We start from the raw sequence: 19,872 nt of genomic DNA, 5'->3' as shown, positions 1-19,872 counted from the left end.
CATTCTTGAAAACCTGCATCTAAAATAGTAGGTTAAAACAAATGATTAGTTAAGGATAGGATTTATAACCTGACTCCAAATCTTCAGTCTATGTATAATTATTAAATTATTTGTCGGTTTTTGAATAGCGAGAGGTATGAGTGACCACAGGGGCCAGTGTTGGGTCCGCTTCTTCTTACAATGTATATTGATGATTTAGATTGTGGATTAAATGGTTTGCAGATGACACCAAGATAGGTGGTGGAGTACGAAGGGTAGAAGAAGTTGAAACTTGCAGAGACTGGGACAGCTTAGGAGAGTGGGCGAAGAAATGGCAGATGAGATATAAAATTGAGAAATGTACGGTCGTGCATTTTGGTTGAGGAAATAAACGGTCGGATTATTATTTGGATGGGGAGAAAATTCAAACCTCAGACGTACAAAGGAGCCTGGTGGTCCTTGTGCAAGATAACCTATGTTGGCATTCGTTTCAAAGGGGATTGTGGATAAGAATAAAGAGATGATGAGACTCTATGGGGCACTCATTTGGAGAACTGTGTGCAGTTTTGGGCCCCATATCTTAGAAAGGATGTATCAAGGTTGGAGAAGGTACAGAGGAGGTTTACAGAATGATTCCAGGAATGAGAAGGCTAACATATCAGGAACGTTTAGTGGCTCTTCTATTTAAAAATAGAAGAATGAGAGAGGATCTCATAGAAACTTTTAAATAATGAATGGATTGGACAGAGTAGATGTAAATAAGATGTTTCCCCTGTTGGGTGATTCCAGGACAAGAGGGCAGAGTCTTTAAAAAGTACCAATTTACAACAGAGATGAGGAGAAATTTCCTTAGCCAGAGGGTCGTGGATTTCTGGAATTCGTGGCCATGTGCAGCTGTGGAGGCCCGATCATTGGGGAAATTAATAGGTATCTAATTAGTCAGGGTACTGTGGGATATGGGGACGAGGCTGGAACTTGGAACTAGATGCGAGAACAGTTTAGCCCAGGGAGCAGACTCGATGTGCCAAATGGCCTGCTTTCTGTTCCTTTTTCTTGTGATAAAGAAGTGTTTTTAAGAGACTTCAATCCGATTAGGGCAGTCACCTGTCTTTTCACATTTCAACAACAAAGTTCATAGCTCAGAAATCCAAAATTGGGCAGTAAATCTTCTCGACGCTCTTTCTACCTTGTTGATACCTTTCCTGTAGTTCGGTGACCAGAAATGCACACAAGACTCCAAATTTGGCCTCTCCGATGTCTTACACAACTTTAGCACATCCCAACTCCTGGGCTCAATACTTTGATTTCTGAAGGCCAAAAACTCTCTTTCCAACCCTTGAATCGATCAGTCAGGTGAGGATGAATGGAATTCTTTTGCACCTTCACTCATTTTTCTGAACTTTAACCTTGGCAGGAAAATCAGTAGTCAGTGGGCGAAACAGCAAGAGAAACCCTGGGATGATGAATCATCAGGCCTGTAGTGCCGTCCAATCACAGGAGGCTGGTGTCAGGCTGTTGGAATCTCAGCACTGTTTTGGCCCACGAATGCCTCGGATCAAGTTTCGATGTCCCAGCAATTCCTCGTCAATAAGAAGCCGTCAGCTTAGAACTCTGCACGCCGCACAAAAATATAAAGCCCAACACATTGGGCGCGCAGTTTGCTGCTGGAGCTCATGAAAGGGTGAATTTTAGAGTTGATTATTCGTTGGTTTATTTATCGTTGAATTGCCGTTGTCATGTTGAGTCAAAAAATCCAGTGTGACGAAGAACTCTCTTCCTTCAAATCGAATACATTGTTTCCTTGGGGTGGGGGGGTGGCTTTATTTCTCATTGAGTGCCTCTAGGTTCTTGTCCCTCTCACTTACCAAGCTGACAAGCCTCAGAGATCTGGCTCCTGTGGGCAGTATATCTTCTCCTCTCCTGCCACCAGTTCTCTGGCTCACTGTGAAACCTCCCATCTCAGGAACTTTTTAAATCCTGTTCAAGGTGCCTCTTAAATGGTGGCTGGTCACGGAATGGGTTGTGTTGAAGGATGGAGTGCACATTTTCCCCTTTTGTGGCAGACCGAATTTGGCAGGTACCGAAGTAACAGTCGGCAATTGGTTAAAGAATCTCTTCCCTAGGGGCGGCACACTTAACGTGACGCTGTTGTGGTGCCAGCAACTGGGGGCCGGGGTTCAAATCTGGCGCTCTCCATAGGGAGTGTGCACGTCCTCCCTGGGCCTGCATGAGTTTTCCCCAGCTGCCCTGGATTCCACCCACCGTTCAGGGGTTGTAAGTCAATCGGGCGTATTTGGGCGGCATGGGCCAAAGGGCCTGTGACTGAGCTGTACATCTAAATTAAAAAATTTAATTTAAAATTCAGGATTGATCAGGCACCAAAGTGGGAGGCAGCTGGATCATGATTGTAGAGAAGGCAGCCTTGCTAAAAGTAGGGCCGAGGTTAGGTCGAACATCCACCAGTCTCCAACTGTGACAGTGAAATGGGAATCACCACTTGGCGACTGACCGAGTAGATCAGCAGCAAGTGTTATTAAAACTTTTGGAAAGTTGTGCTTTGCCTCCTTGCTAACAGGCTGATTAACTTTACTCTGTGGTGATTCTCAGCTTCAACCTGAAATCAGTTCTGGGTGGTTAAGTCCAAGAGTGATTCACGGCCAACTTTCCCTGACACACAAACTTGGCTATTGTTAGAACAGGCTGTGAGGTTGGACGGTGGGGAGGAGGGCAGGAGTGGCAGGGAGAGTGGGGGGGGGGGTGGTGGGCGGAGGCGGTGGGTGGAAGGCCTCCAATGGCTGACACTGACCATTTTGGCAAATGAAACATTAAAAAAAAAGTCTTTAAATATCCAGCCAGTGGCTGAGCAGCACAAGCCCCGTCGGAGGGGCTGCAGCCTCTGTGAATGATCTATGGCTCATGTAAGGGAATATGATGCCAGAACCTTATCAGGACTGCTATATTAGAAGCCCCGTGACTCGGCAAGAGATTCATTTGCTTCTGCTGTTGGATAGGAAGTGTTACAAGGCCACACACCACCCGGTGTGATCGATCAAGCACCCAGACCATTGGGTGGTCGACAGTTATCTGGGGCAGCTTTCGTCCCTAAGTTTGTTGTTCCTTGATCCTTTCCTCTTTTGTGTTCCACACGCCTCCCCCCCCCCACCTTTGTTTCTTGGTGGATTTACTTGCTGAGACAGTTTAACACCAGCATGGCTTCTCCGAAGGTTTGGCTTCTCTGCCTTCTCTTGAACTTTGTGTGTTCCATGCACATCAACATCACCCCTGGGGTGGCTGGGGCTGGTGCAGCCGATGATGATGACGACAACAATGACAGAGCTCACAGAGGTTCAAAGGATGGAGGAGCAGGGAAGGACGACGGTGATGAAGATGATGATGACAAGGACATTGACAAGGATAAGGATGATGACGATGACAAGGACAAGGATGATGTTGACGATGATGATGATAATGATGATGATGACAAGGATGTTGATGATGATGATGATGATGAGGATGACAATGATGGCAAGGATAATGACGATGATGAGGATGATGATGATGATGATGATGATGACAATGACAATGATGGCAAGGATAATGATGACAAGGATGTTGACGATAATGATGATGACAATGATGGCAAGGATAATGACGATGACGATGATGATGATGATGATGATGATGATGATGAGGATGATGATGATGATGATGATGATGACAATGATGGCAAGGATAATGATGATGATGATAAGGATAATGATGATGATGACAAGGATGTTGACGATGATGATGATGACAATGATGGCAAGGATAATGACGATGACGATGATGATGATGATGACAATGATGGCAAGGATAATGATGATGATGATAAGGATGCTAACGATGACGATGATGATGATGACAAGGATGTTGACGATGACGATGATGATGACAACAATGATGGCAAGGATAATGACGATGATGACAAGGATGTTGACGATGATGAGGATGATGATGATGATGACAAAAAGGACAAAGATGATGATGATGACAAAGATGATGATAGTGATCAAATAGTTAGAAAAGAAGATGACATTGATGATGACGACGATGATGATGACGATGATGTTGATGATGGTGACAAGAAGGAAGAGGAGGAAGGTAATGCTGAGTAAATATGAAAGCAGAGCATGTGTGTAGTGAACAAGAGATTGTTTCTCAGTTTCTTCCTACAAAGCCATTGTCCTATGAAAGCTCCACGTAAGGAATAGAATAGAACCGTTACCATAGCAACACCAACGGAGCGTAAAGGAGTGACGGCTCTAATGTATTTTTGGCATCTTTTGCATGGGGCTTTGTGGAATGGTGGGCACTGTAACACCTACTGAATTGGATGAAGTCTGGGGTAGAATCTCCGTGGTAAAGTCAGCTCATTTAATTGGTCCACTGGACACTGAAACACTCATGCCACCTAATAATTGATCTGCCTGCTCCTCTCTCGCTGAAAAATCATTGCAAACTATTTTTTTAAAATTATGCATACCGCAGAAAAACCGAATTTCGATGGTGCAATTTCTTTCCTTGCACGTTGGTTAGGTGCAGAGAGCTGGATTTTGCCAGGGAGGTTGAATTCTCTTTAAAATGTTCAGGGAGATGGCAGATTGGTTCCCAACACTGGTTGTGGACTCAGCAGGTGGATGGTTTCCAAGGGGTTGAGGATGGAATAAGGGGTCGAAAATGTCTCTGGGCTATATTGAAAGCAAGCACTTGGGCCTCAATGTCTTCTCACACCAGGAGAAAACCTTGTGGGAGGTTTATTTTGGACTTGAAGCGTTGGAGGCGGGGGATCGTTTCTTTTTATTCATTTGCCACAGGATAGAAACCGATTCCGGGCTCCAGAGCCTATGCCTCCCAATTACATGCAATTCACCTTCCCACCCCGTACATTTCGGAGGGTGGGAGGAAATCAGAGCGCCCGGTGCGATAAGCATACAAGCTCCTCACGGACGGTGGTGGATTCAAACCCGGGTCGCTGGCGCCGTAATACCGTGGCTTCCACCGGGAGTGCTGGATGGGTGCTACACCTTGAGAAGGATGACTCTCCCACCCGACCCATTGACTGAGAGAATGGCCTTAGGACCCTTGCTCTGGCTGGCTCTCCGCAAACTCATCGGCCCCATGACCCATTGGAGTAGGCCATTCACCCCCATGCCTGTTCTGGTAGCCATGGCTAATCATTTACCTCAGTGTCACTTCCCTGCACTAAACCTTTACCCTATTTCACATCCCTATATCATATCAGAGAGACAGGGTGGGCGCTTTGTTGACCACCTCAGCTCCAACCGCCGCAATAGCGTGGATCTCCCAGTGGCCACAAATATCAATTCCACCTAGCTGACGTGTCTGTCCATGGTCCCATTTACTGCCAGACTGAGACCTCCCACAAACTGGAGGAATAACATCTCATCTTCCATCTGGGCACCTTCCATCCAGATGGTATTAACATTCCACTTCTCTGGTTTCTGTTAAAACAACCGCCCTCCCCCCTTTTGTCCCCCTTTCTCCTTTCCTCTAGTGCTCTCTCTCTCTCTCTCTCTCTCTCTCTCCCCCCCCCCCCCCCCACCTTTTCCCCTCTGTCTCATTTCACGGAGCCAAAATCAATTCTCACCTCCCCTCTTATCCAATTTAACACCTTCCACCTTAATCCCTGGTCCTGAATTAAGATGCCTGCCTGCCTTTTTTTTCCTTGCACCTTGAAGAAGGGCTCAGGCCTGAAACGTCGGTAATAGATCTGGACGCTGTGAGACCAGCTGAGCTCCTCCAGCATTTACCACAATCACAGCTCCTGCGGACGTTCTCCCCTTCCCCCCCCCCCACCCCCATATTGAGTGTCCCGCATCCCCCTCCACCTGCCCCAGACGGAGCAGCTCCCGGAACCTCAGGAAGGAATTTGCTTTGCCTGTCCTGTTAAAGTGCTGGAGACCTAGTTCGACCGTAGTCCTGATTACCTCCTTGTTACCATGTGAGGTTTGAAATCCAAGATCGCAGCAGAGTTCAGTGACTTTTTAACAATTCCCTGTGCTCGATACCTGACTCAAAATAGGCCCCTTGATTCTCTTAATATCTTACAACCTTGAGACCTGTACCTTAAAGCACACTCAGCAACTCTGCCTTCTTCACATGGAGAATTCCATGCTCATGGAGTGAAGAAAGCTCTTCTCGTCTCAGCGCTGAAAATATTTTTTGTTCCAGACAGCCTGTATTTCCTCAGTGCATATCCCAGCCCCAGTCTCCCCTAGACACAGGCAGAATGGGTTTGGAATGACATCACAGGTAGATAGGATGGTATATTGGCCTTCATAATGAGGCTGGGCGACCTTCTGGTCCCACAGGCAGGAGGTAATAGGTGGGTAAGGGATGGAGGGCGCACCAGCAGGGGGGAGGAGGGATGGATTTGTGAATGGAGAGGGAAGGGGGTGGAGACCTGAAGAATAGAAGACTCTCCAGGTTACAAAATGGAGGAACAACACTTGATTTTCCCTCTGGGCCCACTCTCCCTCCCTTTCCCATCCCTTCCCCCCGCTCTCCACCCCCTTCTCTCTTCATTCACAGAGTCATCCCCCCCCCCAGCCCCATAGCTTGCTGGTGTCCCCTCTCTCCTTTATCCACCTATTACCTCCCACCTTTGGGACCTTTTTATTTCAGAATACAGGAGTTGGGATGTTATGGTAAAGTTTAAAGTTGTACAAGACAATGGTGTGGCCAGATTTGGAGGATTGTGTGCAGTTTTGATCAACTATAGGATCAATAAGATTGAAAGAGCGCAGAGACGATGCACTCGGATGTTGTCGGGACTTCAGGAATGGAGTTACAGGGTAAGGTTAAACAGGTTAGGACTTTAGTCCCTGAAATGTAGAAAAATGAGGTGAGATTTGATAATTAAAATTATGAGGGGGACAGACAGAGTAAATGCAAGAAGGCTTTTTCCACTGAGAAACAAATGAGAAGACAAAGGTGAAAGGGAAAAAGTTTAGGGGGAAAATTAGGGGGGGGGGATGGGGGTGTGGAACGAGCTGCCAATTGAAGTGGTGAATGCGGGCTCAGTTTTAACATTTAAGAAAAACGTGGACACGTGGATGGGAGGGGTATTGAGGGCTATGGACTGGGGGCAGGTCAGTGGGGCTAGGCAGAGGCAATATTTCACCACAGACTAGAAGGGTCAAAGGCCCAGTTTTCTGTGCTGTACTGTTCCATGAAATGTGGCAAGTGAGATAGAAACAATGAAACCCGTGCTCCTAATTCCGACGTGGAAATAGAAAGCCTCGTGAAACTGATCTCCCTTAGCCCTCTCCCAGAGTGGGTCGAAAATATTAAATTTAACTTTTAAATTGTGACATGCAACATGGTGACAGGCCCCACAAGCCCATGCCAACCAAATACTGTAAAGCTCTTGGTATCTGGCACCTATGGAGATTGGTAGATGCTGTATGTGAATTTTTCCGGTTGTTTGAGATTGCGTGTTTACATGATTGGTGAACTGATGGTGAAGTGCCTCTCAATTTTAAACCTCTGTTTATTTACCTATTTCTTTTCTGAGAGCTTTTTTTGCCAATTGCTGGAGGTTCCCGATTGACTGAATTCTGAGTACTGTACCCCAATTATCCTACAACCCCTGGTATGTTTTGAAGGGTGGGAGGAAACCAGAGCCCCGGAGGAAACCCACACAGACACGGGGAGGATGTACAAACTCCTCACAGACAGCACAAGGATTCGAATGATGCTGCGATTAAACAGGGCCTGAGATAGCACATGAAGGGAGGTCTGAATTGAGGACCAGGATTGAAAAGGAGGGAAGACTTCCAAGAAGAGATTGGGCCTGAACTTGAATGTCGATGAGAGATGATCTCAAGAAGATGCATGGCTTGGCAAAGTGGATTCAGTGGAGGAATCTATTCGCAGTATTGTCACTCGGAAGCTCTCATGCACAGGACTGAACGGGTTTCATTGAGAATTTCCATGCATTTTTGGATGAACTAAAATGTGGTCAGAATTTGGGGGGGCGGGGGGGGGCGTGAAACCGTTCTGCTCATAGATCAGTCTGGCCAAAAATCCCTTCCCCTGGAGGTTTCAGCTCTTCAAGCGTGCAACCTGTTCCCATTGAAACTCTGACGGGTCCTGTCTTCACCACTGGAAATAGTGCCGAGAGGATCCAAGGGGACGTTGCCGAGACTGGAGTGTGTGAATGACAGGGAGAAGATGGAGAGGCTGAGGAAGGACCTCATTGAGGGGAATGGAAGTGGGGGGGTGGGGGTGTTGAGTGTAAAACCTGAGAGTACTTAAATTCTTTTTAGACACACAGCACAGTAACAGGCCTTTCCGGCCCACAATTACACCCAATTAATCTACAACCGCCCCCCCCGGCACGTTTTGAAGGGTGGGAGGAAACCGAAGCCCATGCAGACACGGGGAGAGCGTACAAACTCCTTACCGGCAATGCCGGATTCAAACCTCGGCCGCTGGCACTGTAACTGCCTCGCGCTAACCCTGCTGCCCAACACATCTGTAAGAGTTTGCTAAGGTTTCCGGGGTCATACTGAACCTCCGCAAACTCCTGAGTAAGTAGAGGCGCTGACGTGGAGCAGAGGGTTAAAGCCACTGGGACTTCCCCACAATAGCATCTTCACCAGAGCTCCGCACCCCCCACCCCCCACCCCCCCACCATGGTCTCACATTGGCCATTTATCATTGGAGATTTTGATTAAATTTACATTTTTTTAAATGTAACGTTTAAACATTTATTTCATTTTAGACACACAGCACGGTGTTTCAGCTCATCAGTCCGTGCCACCCAATTTATACCCCATTAGCCTACAACCCCCGGAATGTTTTTGAACAGTGGAAGGAAACCAGAGTCCCCGGGGAAAACCCACACAGGCACGGGGAGAAAGTACAAATGCCTCACAGAGAGCGCAGGATTCGAACACCGGTCCCGATCCTGATATTTGAAAGCAAATTAGCAACACTGACAGCTGCTGTTGGACGGGTTCTGGAGATTGGTATTTATATATCAGTTCAATGTTCAGTCATCCAGTGAATCCACCTCTCCAGCATGTGATATGTACAATACTTCTGCACTTTCCAACGTGATGACAGAGGTTATTGTTCACTCCCACAGGTAAATGTACCCTGATTCATAATGTTCATTAGGTCATTCATGCTGATGTCATGGCGCGATAAACATAGCTCATTATCCATAAAACATCCCTTGACTTTTTCTTTAGACATACACCACGGTAACTTTTGGCCCACGAGCCAGTACTGCCCATTTAAACCCAATTGACTTATAACCCCTGTATGTTTTTTGAACGGTGGGAGGAAACCAGAGCCCCCCTCCTGGGGATAACCCACACAAACATGGGGAGAACTCCTTACAGACATCTTGGGATTAGACAGCTGGACCCGATTGCTGGCGCTGTGACAGCGTTGCGCTAACTGCTACGCCAACCGTGATTTGGGCCTTTGCTAATGTTGGCGGTTTCCAGGTTGGGTGCTGCCATTGGTTCGGTCGATTTCCTTCGATTCAGTTCGATCGCAGCCTCGCTGGCGAGACCAGAGACTGTCTAATCCACGAGAAGATGGGGGCCAGAGGGGGAGGGGTGTTCTGAGAGGTCTGGTAAAGATGCTGCTGTGGGGAGTCCCAGTGAAGATATGAATGCCTTCCACTTCAATCCATTGTCAGCGCCTCTTCTTTCCCAGGAGTTTGCAGAGGTTAGGTATGACGCGGGAAACCTTGGCAAACCTCCACAGATGCACAGAGGAAAGTGTGCTGACCGGCTGCATCACATTCTGGTACGGGGGACACCAATACCCCTGAACACAAAGCCCTACAAAGCATAGTGGACACAGCCCAGGACATCACAGGTAAAACCCTCCCCACCATCAAGAACATCTACAGGGAACGCTGCTGTCGGAGAGCAGCAGCGATCGTCAAGGATCCACCCCACCCGGCGCAAACTCTGTTCTCGCTTCTGCCATCAGGAAAGAGATGTAGATGCCACAGGACTCGTACCACCAGGTTCAGGAACAGCTGCTCCCCCTCCGCCATCAACGACAAACTCAATCAGGGACTCATTTAAGGATCTTACTTTGCATTATTTATTATAATAATAATAACATAACAATTTACAGCACGGAAACAGGCCATTAGGCCCTTCTAGTCCGCACCAAACCAAACACCCCTCTCTAGTCCCACCTCCCTGCACAATGCCCATAACCCTCCATCTTCTTCTCATCCATATACCTGTCCAACCTTTTCTTAAATAATACAATTGACTCCGCCGCCACTATTTCTCCCGGAAGCTCATTCCACACGTCTACCACTCTCTGAGTAAAGAAGTTCCCCCTCATGTTACCTCTAAACCTCTGCCCTTTAATTCTTAACTCATGTCCTCTTGTTTTAATCTTTCCTCCTCTTAACTTTATTGAATATTTAATTTTTGCGTTGCACATTTTAGTTCTCTCTTTCTTTTCTTGAGTGCTAATATTTTTGCACTACCTCTGAGTGGTAATTCTGCCTGGCCCACAGGAGAGAGAATCTCAGGGTGGTATGTGAACTTTTAATCCTGTGCCCTCTGGCAGGTGGAGAAGGCGAGGAGGAGGAGGATGAGGAATACAAGGATGGCAGTCTCTGCAGCTACTGCGTCTTCTGCGAGGTGAGACACGGTCCCGTGGCAAGCCGATTCCTCCCTCAGAGGGAGACACAAACACTGGGCGTTCTGACGCGCAGGGACGTGCAGAACCCGACTGATTCTGACTGGCGCTAAACTCTTGGCATCAGCGGGAAACCCCAAATTGTGCTGAAAACCTAACCCTTAGATGCACATTTCAGGGGGAATCATTCTAATCAAAACACACATTAAACACTGGAGGAACTCAGCCAATCTCGCAGGAGGTAGAGATACATTACTGACGTTTCAGTCTGAGCCCCTCAGAAGGGCTCACTTGGGTAAACTCGTGGTGTCACCCACCCCCCCCAACCCATGGACCGAGTGTACCGAGCGTAGAATAAATAGGTGAGTGTTCCTTGCATGTCTGGGGGGTAGGGTTGGGGGTGGCATCGCTGAGAGGGGTGGGGAATGGGGGTGACGGTGCCGAGCTGGGGGGGCTGGCAGTGGTGCTGATTGGGGGTGGGGGGCACTTTGACCAGAGCATATTAGAAGGCTCAGAAAGTAAATGATTATCGAGTTTTAGCCTTGTAGGTGTATTGATACACGTCAGCTGGGCTTAGGGAAAATGTTTTTGTTGTTAGAACGAACGATAGGGAAATTTTTATAAAAAATAATAAATTTCTGCTAAAAAACTGCACAAAAAATTATAAAGAGAGTCATTTTGGCATCAATCCCTCTGATGGTATCACCTGGTGCAGTCCACACCCCCCCAAGTGACGCCAGTGGCCTCAGGCCTGAAACACCGGTAATGTATCTTTACCTCCTTTGGGCGCTGCGGGACGGGCTGAGTTCCTGTGTGTTTTTAAACTACAATCACAGCATCTGCGGACTTTCGTGCTTCACTCTGTTAACCTTCCTGACCACCAATGGATAGTTCAGATTCCACCCATCCTTTCTGTCCTGATTCTTGCCCCCTCTCCTGTGGTTAGACTGAAGGAAATAGAGATGGAGACTCGATTTGTCAATGTGATACAGTCCAACCCCATCGCCGCGTCTTCTGGAGAGATCACACAAGCGCAACTTCACCTTGTGACTTGACATCTGTATCCAGTGACTGCCTTTTTTGTGGTTTGTCTGGAATTTAATTGAATTTTAACTTTTGAAAATTTAATTTTAATTTAAGAGATACGACACGGAAACAGACCCTCCCGGCTCACGAACCAAAGGCGCCCGTGTGACCTACTAACCCCGTGAATATTCAGCTGGCGGGAGGAACCGGAGCACCCGGGGGAAACCCACGGTCATGTGGCGAGTGTGCAAACTCCCTTACAGACAGCGGAGGATGCGAAACTGAATCGCTGGCACCGTTAGCGTGCTATCACCGGTTCACAAAGAACCTGGTCGGCTGCAGCCAATTAATGCCCACCTCTGTTAGTAAATCATCTCACTATCAACAATAACAACCCTCGTAACATGTGCAACATCACGACAGCAGGGCCACTGTAAAATGTCAGCTCCCCCCTCCCCCGATCTCCCCCTCTCCCCAGCTGACCCCCTTCTTTGCTCTGGAGCTGAATGCCTCCTCTCTCTCCTCTTCCCACAGCACTGTGACAAATGTGATCACTGCCCCTGTGAAGAGGGAGACAACAGAGAGCACTGTGAAGACTGCAAGGTAAGATGTGTATCTCTCGTAATTTTGTACACCTTAAAAAAAAATCTCCCCTCATTCTTCTACGCTCCAGGGAGTAAAGTCCTAACCTGTTTCACCTTTCCTGTAACTCCGTTCCTGAAGTCCTGGCGTTATCCTTGTAAATCTCCTCTTGTGGTGTGCTATCGAACAGAAGCAAACACACAAAGCAAAAAAGTCTGCTCTACAAGCTTTATTCGACATAAACTTCCACAGAGCTGGCTGTGAGGAATGCTGTCGCAAGCTCTGAGACTGGCCTCGAAGGGCCGGATCTGGCTTATATCCCGGAGGGTGATTGGCAGTCGACCGGGTGGGGTTTGGTCCATTCAGGTTGGCTGATTGATAGCCAGCTAGGTGTGGTCTGTCCTCCAGTGCTCTTCCTGCAGGAATGCAGGTCGCCCCCTGAAGTGGGCTAGTGGTGTATCATCACACTTCTGCACTCTTTAATCTTATTGATACCTTTCCTGTGGTTCGGTGACCAGAAAGGCACACAATGCTTCAAATTTGACCCTGCCAATGTCTTATTCAACATTAACATCCCAGCTCCTATACTCAGTACTTTGATTTTGACCATTGTTGGAATGACAAGCACAACTGGGCCCACTCTACAGAGAGAGAGAGATTCTCCACTGTTAACATTGGCCATCATCACGGTCCATCCCTTCACGAGTGAAGATGAACACAGTGCCTTGTAGCTCTTCTGCTCTCACAGAACTTCTTGTAGTTGTTGGCATATTGCGATGTGCCACTACGAATCACAGAACAACATGCGCTGTGATTTTTTTTTGGCGAGGCCCTCCCAGTCAGTTTGGTTGACATGGAATGACTGGAGATCGCGCTTGATTATGTCTTTGTAGCGAAGTCATGGGCGGCCAACAGGGTGGGGATCATCTGGTAGCCCACCATTGGCCATCACCAGGTAGCCCACCATTGGTAGCTCACCAGGATAATAATCACTGATTTCCTTTTCTCTCCCCACAGTACTGTCAATTCTGCTACGTATGCCCTGTAATATGTGAAACAGTTTGCAAACCAGGTAAGGGAACAGGATGTAAAAACGCAAGGCTGGAGAAACTCAGCAGGTCAAACAGTGTGCATCATACAGATACAGAACCGACGTTTTGGGCTTCACCCCTTCATTGAGGTGTGAGCAAAATGTAGGCAGGCGCCCCAACAAAATGCTGGGGGGAGAGAGGCAGGGGGAGGAGCACGGTCCCACAGGCAGGAGGTGGATAAGGGAGGGAGGGCACACCAGCAAACAAGGGGAGGGGGTATAGCTCTGTGAATAGAGAGTGAAAGGGGGTGGAGAACTGGAGGAAAGGGGATGGGGGAGAGCGGGGAGCACGTTAGCAGAAACCGGAGAGGTCGGCATTAACGCCGTCCGGTTGGAGAGGACCCAGATGGAAAATTTGGTGTGGCTCCTCCAATTTATGGCTGGCCTTGGTTTAACAGTGCAGGAGGCCATGGATGGACACGTCAACGCGGGAGTGGGGCACAGAATTGAAATGGTTGGTGATCCCTCTCACTGATGCCGACAGAGCAAAAGTGATTGGTGAAGCGACCTCCCAGTCCGCACCACAGTCCCTCCGATGTAGAGCAGACCACAACAGGAGCACCGGAATGCAGTTGATGATTCCCGTGGGTACGCAAGTGAAATGTTGCTTCACCTGGAAGGCCTGTTTGGGGCCCCGAATGGTGGTGAGGGCCTGCGTGTGGTGCCTCCTGTGGCCGCAGGGCAAGGTGCCAAGGGGGGCGACTGGTGGGAAGGGATGAGCGGACGAGGGAGCCACGGAGGGAGTGGTCCCTGCACAGGACGAAGTAGTGGGGGGGAGGAAAGGATGTGTCCAGTAGTGGGATCATGTTGTGAGTGATGGAAACGTGTCAGATACGGAGGCTGTTGGGGTGATCGGTGAGGGCAAGGGGAATCCTGTGGGGGCAGAAGGAGCCAGGACGGAAGAGTGGGACTGATTATGGAAATTAGATACGACCTCTCGGTGATATTGGATTGCATTAGCCTCCATGACTAAACCTTCGTCTCTTTCTTCCATCCAGGGAGCTACCTAGACGAATTCTCGTCAACAATATATCAGTAAGTAAAACATTCTTTTTAAAAAGCACAGGCAATTTTCTTAGTTACTTTCAAGGATAACAGTCCACCCAGTGTCCCCATGTTAAAATCAGCTGCTGGCATCTAAGGTTCTAGAAATTTCTTCCAAACTCTCTCCCACCCCTGAAATGCCAGGTCACAGTAAATGCTGGAGGAACTCAGCTGGTCGCACAGCATCCCTATATTTCGGGCCTAAAGGTCTGAGTCAGGGTTAAGAGTTGTGGGTCGCAGGTGGAAAGGTTAGGTTGAGCCTAAACCGGGAACCCCACCGAGCGGCGGAACACCGAGGAGCTGTTCATCTGATTCCGGCTTTTGGTTCCGGGCAGGAGATGCTGGTGATGCTCAGCAGGTCGAACAACAGCTGGGGTGGGAGGAAAGGAAGCCATGCTTCTCAAGGTTGCCCTGACATGTCAGCCCTTTCCTCTCTTCATGGATGCTGCCAGCTTTGCCGCAATTTTAACCTGCTATCCCTGTCTTTGTACCAGATTTGCAGCACGAACAGGTTTTCAGCTTCAAGATTCATTTTATTGTCATGTAACAAAGGCAAGGCAGGATTATCCAGAATATCTTTGCGTCTGACGTAAGGCAGACAGATTCACCATCGGTAAAAATTGCCTGAGGCGCTGCGTACAGTCAGAGGAGCCAAAGAGAGTCCCATTAGAGTAATCGGGTGTCTGTGGATTTGCCTTCAGAACTCCCGCAGTCCCTGCAGCCGCACAGGCTCCAGTCCAATCCGTAGGCAGCCCGAGCTCCAGATCCGAACCTCCGACACAATGAAGAACCTTTTGGCGCCCTCTCACATCCTGGTACCCTTTTGGCCAGTCTCCACGGGCCACGGCCCGGTGTGAGTCCCCCGACCACGGTCTCCAGCAGCCTTGCACCCTGCATGGGTTTCTCACCTTGAGTCGCCAACCACTGCTGCCTGCGCATTTCTTCGACTGCAGAGCCCCCCCCCCCGCTGTTCCCATGGGTCATCACACCCGTTTCTCTTTCTCAAATTGGGGGGGGGGGGTGGGTTAGGTCTTTGCTTGATGCCTCTGTTCTTTGAAGTGGCAGACAGAGGGGATATGTGCCTGGAATACAGGGCCAGGAATGTCACAATAACAACTTGGTAAAACATTTGTTTGGCCACAGATGGATCCCTGTGCAGGGAAACCACAGAAGGACACAGAGAGTACAGAGGAACTTAATGTTTAAGTTTGGAGATACAATGCAATGACAAGCCCTTCTGGTTAACGGGTCTGTACTGCCCAAATACACTCTAGTGGCCAATTAATCTACTAGTCCTTGGAACGTGGGAAGAAACCAGAGGATACGGGGAAAATGTACAAACTCCTTGCAGACATCACTGAATTTGAACCTGGGTTTATTTATTAATTTTAACAATTTAGACCCACAGCACGGTAACAGGCCCATGCCACCCAATTGCACCCAGTCAACCTACACCCCACCTCACCCCGTAAGTTTTTGGAAGGTGAGAGGAAAGCGGAGCACCCGGAGGAAACCCACGCGGATGGGGGAGAAGGTACAAACGTCATGGAGGTCGCTGGGTTGTGGCCCAAAAAAAAGTCAATGACTCTTTCTTGCCTATGGGCCTGCTGGGGTCCTCCAGTGGAGTGTGTTTTGCTCCAGATTTTAGCGTCTCCAGGATGTTGCCAGGGTTCTAAGCAGAGGAGGAGCAGCCAAGCCTGTTCCTCTTGGAGCACAGGGAATACGCAGTTATGAGGGAGAGTTATGCCTTAGGAAAGCAGCCTCTCTGCCCTCAAGGACCCCCACCCAGGGCATGCTTTGCTACCATCAGGTATAGGCACCTGAAGATGAGCACCCAAAAGCTGCTTCGTGGACAGGGCAGATCCTCCTGCCCAAGGGGGAGGGTGCAGAGCTGAACTCTACAGCTGCCTCGCACTCTCTGAAGCAGGGGTGGAGGTCCAAAACATTTACAGATGCCCTCCTGCTCATTGGCTCAGACGTGGTGACCGCACGATTCACGTGTTGATGTCGTGGTGGGGAGCGGGTGACGTGTTGAGGGGGGTGGGATTCATGTGTGAGGGGATGAGGACCATCTGCCCCTAGGTAGCTCTGATTCTGATCCCTCCCCCAGAGGGCCCTGCGCCTCCCTTCTCCACCCACCCACCCACCAGGGTCTCTGCCTCACGATCTTCTCTCTTTCAGATCCATTGCAAACATCTTTGACCAGCCAGAGCATTAGACATCTCGGAGCATCAACAGGTTACCAGGGAGACGGGAGGCAAAGGCAGCACAGTGTGAATTCTGATGTTCCCTGGCTCCTACGAATTTCCACGGTGGAACCCATTTTTGGTTACCCAGGATCCTTTGCACGGCCTATGACTTCCCTCTCACCCCTCCCTATTTCTCTTCCCACCCTTCATTCACCGACTGCCCTCCCCTCTTGCTCCTCTTTCCCACCTCTTCCTTTCCCCCTTTCTCACTGATTGAGAGGCCAAACCATTAAATATTCAATTTAAATGTAGATGTACAGGCCCAAGATCCCTCCCCCCCGCCACCCAATTATATCCAATTGACCTACAAGCATGATACGTTTCAAAGGGTGGTAGGAAACCGGAGCCCCTGGGGAAAACCCACGCAGTCACGAGGAGGAACACACAAACTCCTTACAGACAGTGCAGGATTCGAACACAGGTCCTGATCGCTGGCGCTGTAAAAGCGATGAGCTAGCTGCTACGCCAGCCATTGGTCCTGAGCGCCCCTCCTTGCAGCCAGTCATGGTGGGCTCCTTTCCAAAATGCTGCCCTCCACCCCCCCCCCAACCATACCCATTCACCCCACCAATGCCTTGGGGAAGGACAGGCAGAGTGGGGCCCACTTTCACACCTGATCCCTGGCCACTCTCTGCCACCTGGCTTTTCCGGGTGATGAATCCAAAGTCTCCCTGGAAAGTCTTAAACGTCTGGGCGGCTGAAGAGCTCTCCCTTGACCTTGGAGAGATGCCATGTGGTGACACAAGGCCCCACTCCTAGGCCACATCTCTGCGGGAGCTGGACCTGCTCACCTCCAACACCTGTTCCACCCCAACCTGGAACTCCTGGCAAAACCTGCAGAGGGTAGAACTCACCGCTGCAACCCCGAACACCAAACCTTTGAGAATTTGCTCAGCCCTCCCACAATCCCCTGCTCTCCTCACCATCGCTCCTCCCTGTCTCTCCCATGCCTCCTGACCCATCGTCCCCCCTTCCATTGTCCTCGTCCTTCCACACACTTCCCTTCCCCTCCCCACTGCCCCTTTCCCCTTCAATTGACCTCCTTCCCCTCCCCACCTCCACCTTACCCTCCATAACCCCTTTCCCTTCCCCTACGCCCCTTCCCCTTCAATTGACCTCCTTCCCCTCCCCACCTCTACCTTACCCTCCATAACCCCTTTCCCTTCCCCTACGCCCCTTCCCCTCTCCACTGCCCCCTTTCCCCGCCCCACCTCCCTCCTTCCCCTCCCCACCGCCCTTCTTCCCCCTCCACTTTGCCCACTTCCCCTCCCCACCGTCTCATCCTTCCCTCCCCACCACCCCCTTCCCCTCTCCATGCCTCTCCTTCCCCCTCCCCACTGCCCCCCCCCCCACCACCTTCCCCTCCCCACCACCTTCTGGCTGCTAGACAATCTCCCCTGAAAGCGGCAAGGCTAAGTTCTCCTCTCGATTGTTCCCGTCCCACACTGGTGCCGATTTTGAGGATGCCCGCTACTCTGGTCTGCGGGCAGACACTCCGTCGTCACCCTGCGTGGCCTGCTGCTCCCCGTACATTATTAAAGTGGAGGTGGGGTGGGGTCTCCCTCTTCTGCCGAGTTAGTTATTTCTTTCTCCCTCCCACCTCTGAGGAAAGATGAATTACTCTTGCTTGTTCCAGAGCGCCGGTCCGGACCACAGTGTTTCCAGCCAGCAACGTGGAGACATTGAGGGATAGGAGCAGGTTTAGGCGTGCAGCAAGCTCCACCCACTACACTGCAGTCATGATCAAATGCCCTTTTTAAATGTAAATTTATCATGAGTGAGAAGGGTTCTTCTGCCAACAGACTACAGATTATCCCTAACGTTCATGCAAAGCAAAACTCTTCCCACCGAGACCACCCGTAAATTGGAGAAACAGCGCTCGATTTTCCACCTGGCCACTCTCCAACAAGATGGAGTCAACGTCGACTTCTCTGGTTTCTCTGCTGGCCCGCTCTCCCTCCCTTCACTTTCCCCTCTGTCTTCACTCCTCCAGCTCTTTGCCCCCTGCCTTCTCCATTCCCAGAGCCGTTCCACCCCCCCCACCCCGTTTAGCCGCCCTCCCCTCTCCACCTACAACCTCCTGCCCGTGGGACCGCGCTTCTCCCCCCGTACCCGCCACTCCCCCCACCACCGTTTTGGTTCGGACGCCTGCCCACATTTTGTTCATACCTCGATGACGGGCTCAAGCCCGAAATGTCGGTTCTGTATCTTTATCTTTGCTACATAAAGGACACTGTTTGACCAGCTGAGTTTCTCCAGCATCGTGTTCTGACTTCAATCACGGGGTCTGCAGACTCTCGTGCTTTATTTCTTCCTAGAATTTATAAAGTTCCAATGAAAGGGAAGTTCTACCTGTACCAAGCAAGGGCAGAGTGATCGCACTGTGGTTACGGGGAAGAAACAGTCTCCTGGAGGGTGTTTTCACAGTCTACTGATGGAAGGAGGGAAGAGAGTGTGTCTTGGGTGGGATGGCTCCTTCAGTGTGAAACACTAAAGTCCGCAGACGCTGCGATTGTGGTAAAAACACAGAATTGCCGGAGGACCTCGGCTGGTCTCGCAGCGTCCGTAGGAGGTAAAGATATATGACCAATGTTTCGGGGCTGAGCCCTTCCTCAAGGTAGTAGCAAAAAGCAGGCACCTCTTAATTAAAAGACTGGGGAGAAGGAAAGAAAGGGCAGGAGGAGGGGAACAGACCATCATACAAAAGGGGATCAATGCATAGGATAAGAAGAAAGAGGAGACAGAGAAGAGAGAGGGGGGTAGAGAGAGAGAGTGGGGGAAGGAGAGGAGCAAGAGAGAGAGAGAGAGGAAAGGAGATGGAGATGAGAGAGAGAGAGAGAGGAAAGGAGATGGGGAAGAGAGAGGGAGGAAAGGAGATGGAGATGAGAGAGAGAGAGGAAAGGAGATGGGGAAGAGAGAGGGAGGAAAGGAAATGGGGATGAGAGAGAGAGAGGAAAGGAGACAGGGGGACGAAGATGGGGGAGGGGGGGGTCGGTGGGGGGGGGGGGGATGTTTTAATGGAAACCGGAGAAGTTGATGTTAATGCCATCCAGTTGGAGGGAGCCCAGATGGAAGATGAGGGGTTGTTCCTCCAATTGGCAGGTGGTCTCAGTCTAGCAGTGCATGAGGCCATGGACAGACATGTCAGCAAGGGGAATGGGATGGGGAATTGAAATGGGAAATCCACACTATTGCAGCGGATGGCGTTGA

At 49.8% G+C, this 19,872-nt stretch overlaps 1 protein-coding gene across 1 annotated transcript; it reads left to right on the top strand.

Moving 5' to 3' along the window:
- Window positions 1-2,878: 2,878 nt before the first annotated feature.
- On the top strand, window positions 2,879-18,911 carry LOC138748159 (sarcoplasmic reticulum histidine-rich calcium-binding protein-like). The gene is made up of 6 exons (XM_069907918.1): window positions 2,879-4,122; window positions 10,600-10,673; window positions 12,232-12,300; window positions 13,297-13,351; window positions 14,368-14,404; window positions 16,595-18,911. Exons 1-6 carry the CDS (start codon window positions 3,189-3,191, stop codon window positions 16,629-16,631), a joined length of 1,206 nt encoding a protein of 401 aa, XP_069764019.1. The 5' UTR covers window positions 2,879-3,188; the 3' UTR covers window positions 16,632-18,911.
- The last annotated feature ends 961 nt before the right edge of the window (window positions 18,912-19,872 follow it).

The sequence above is a fragment of the Narcine bancroftii genome, chromosome 13 (genome assembly GCF_036971445.1).
Source record: "Narcine bancroftii isolate sNarBan1 chromosome 13, sNarBan1.hap1, whole genome shotgun sequence".
In the NCBI taxonomy this organism is placed as follows: domain Eukaryota; kingdom Metazoa; phylum Chordata; class Chondrichthyes; order Torpediniformes; family Narcinidae; genus Narcine; species Narcine bancroftii.
This window is presented reverse-complemented; position numbering and strand designations above follow the sequence as displayed.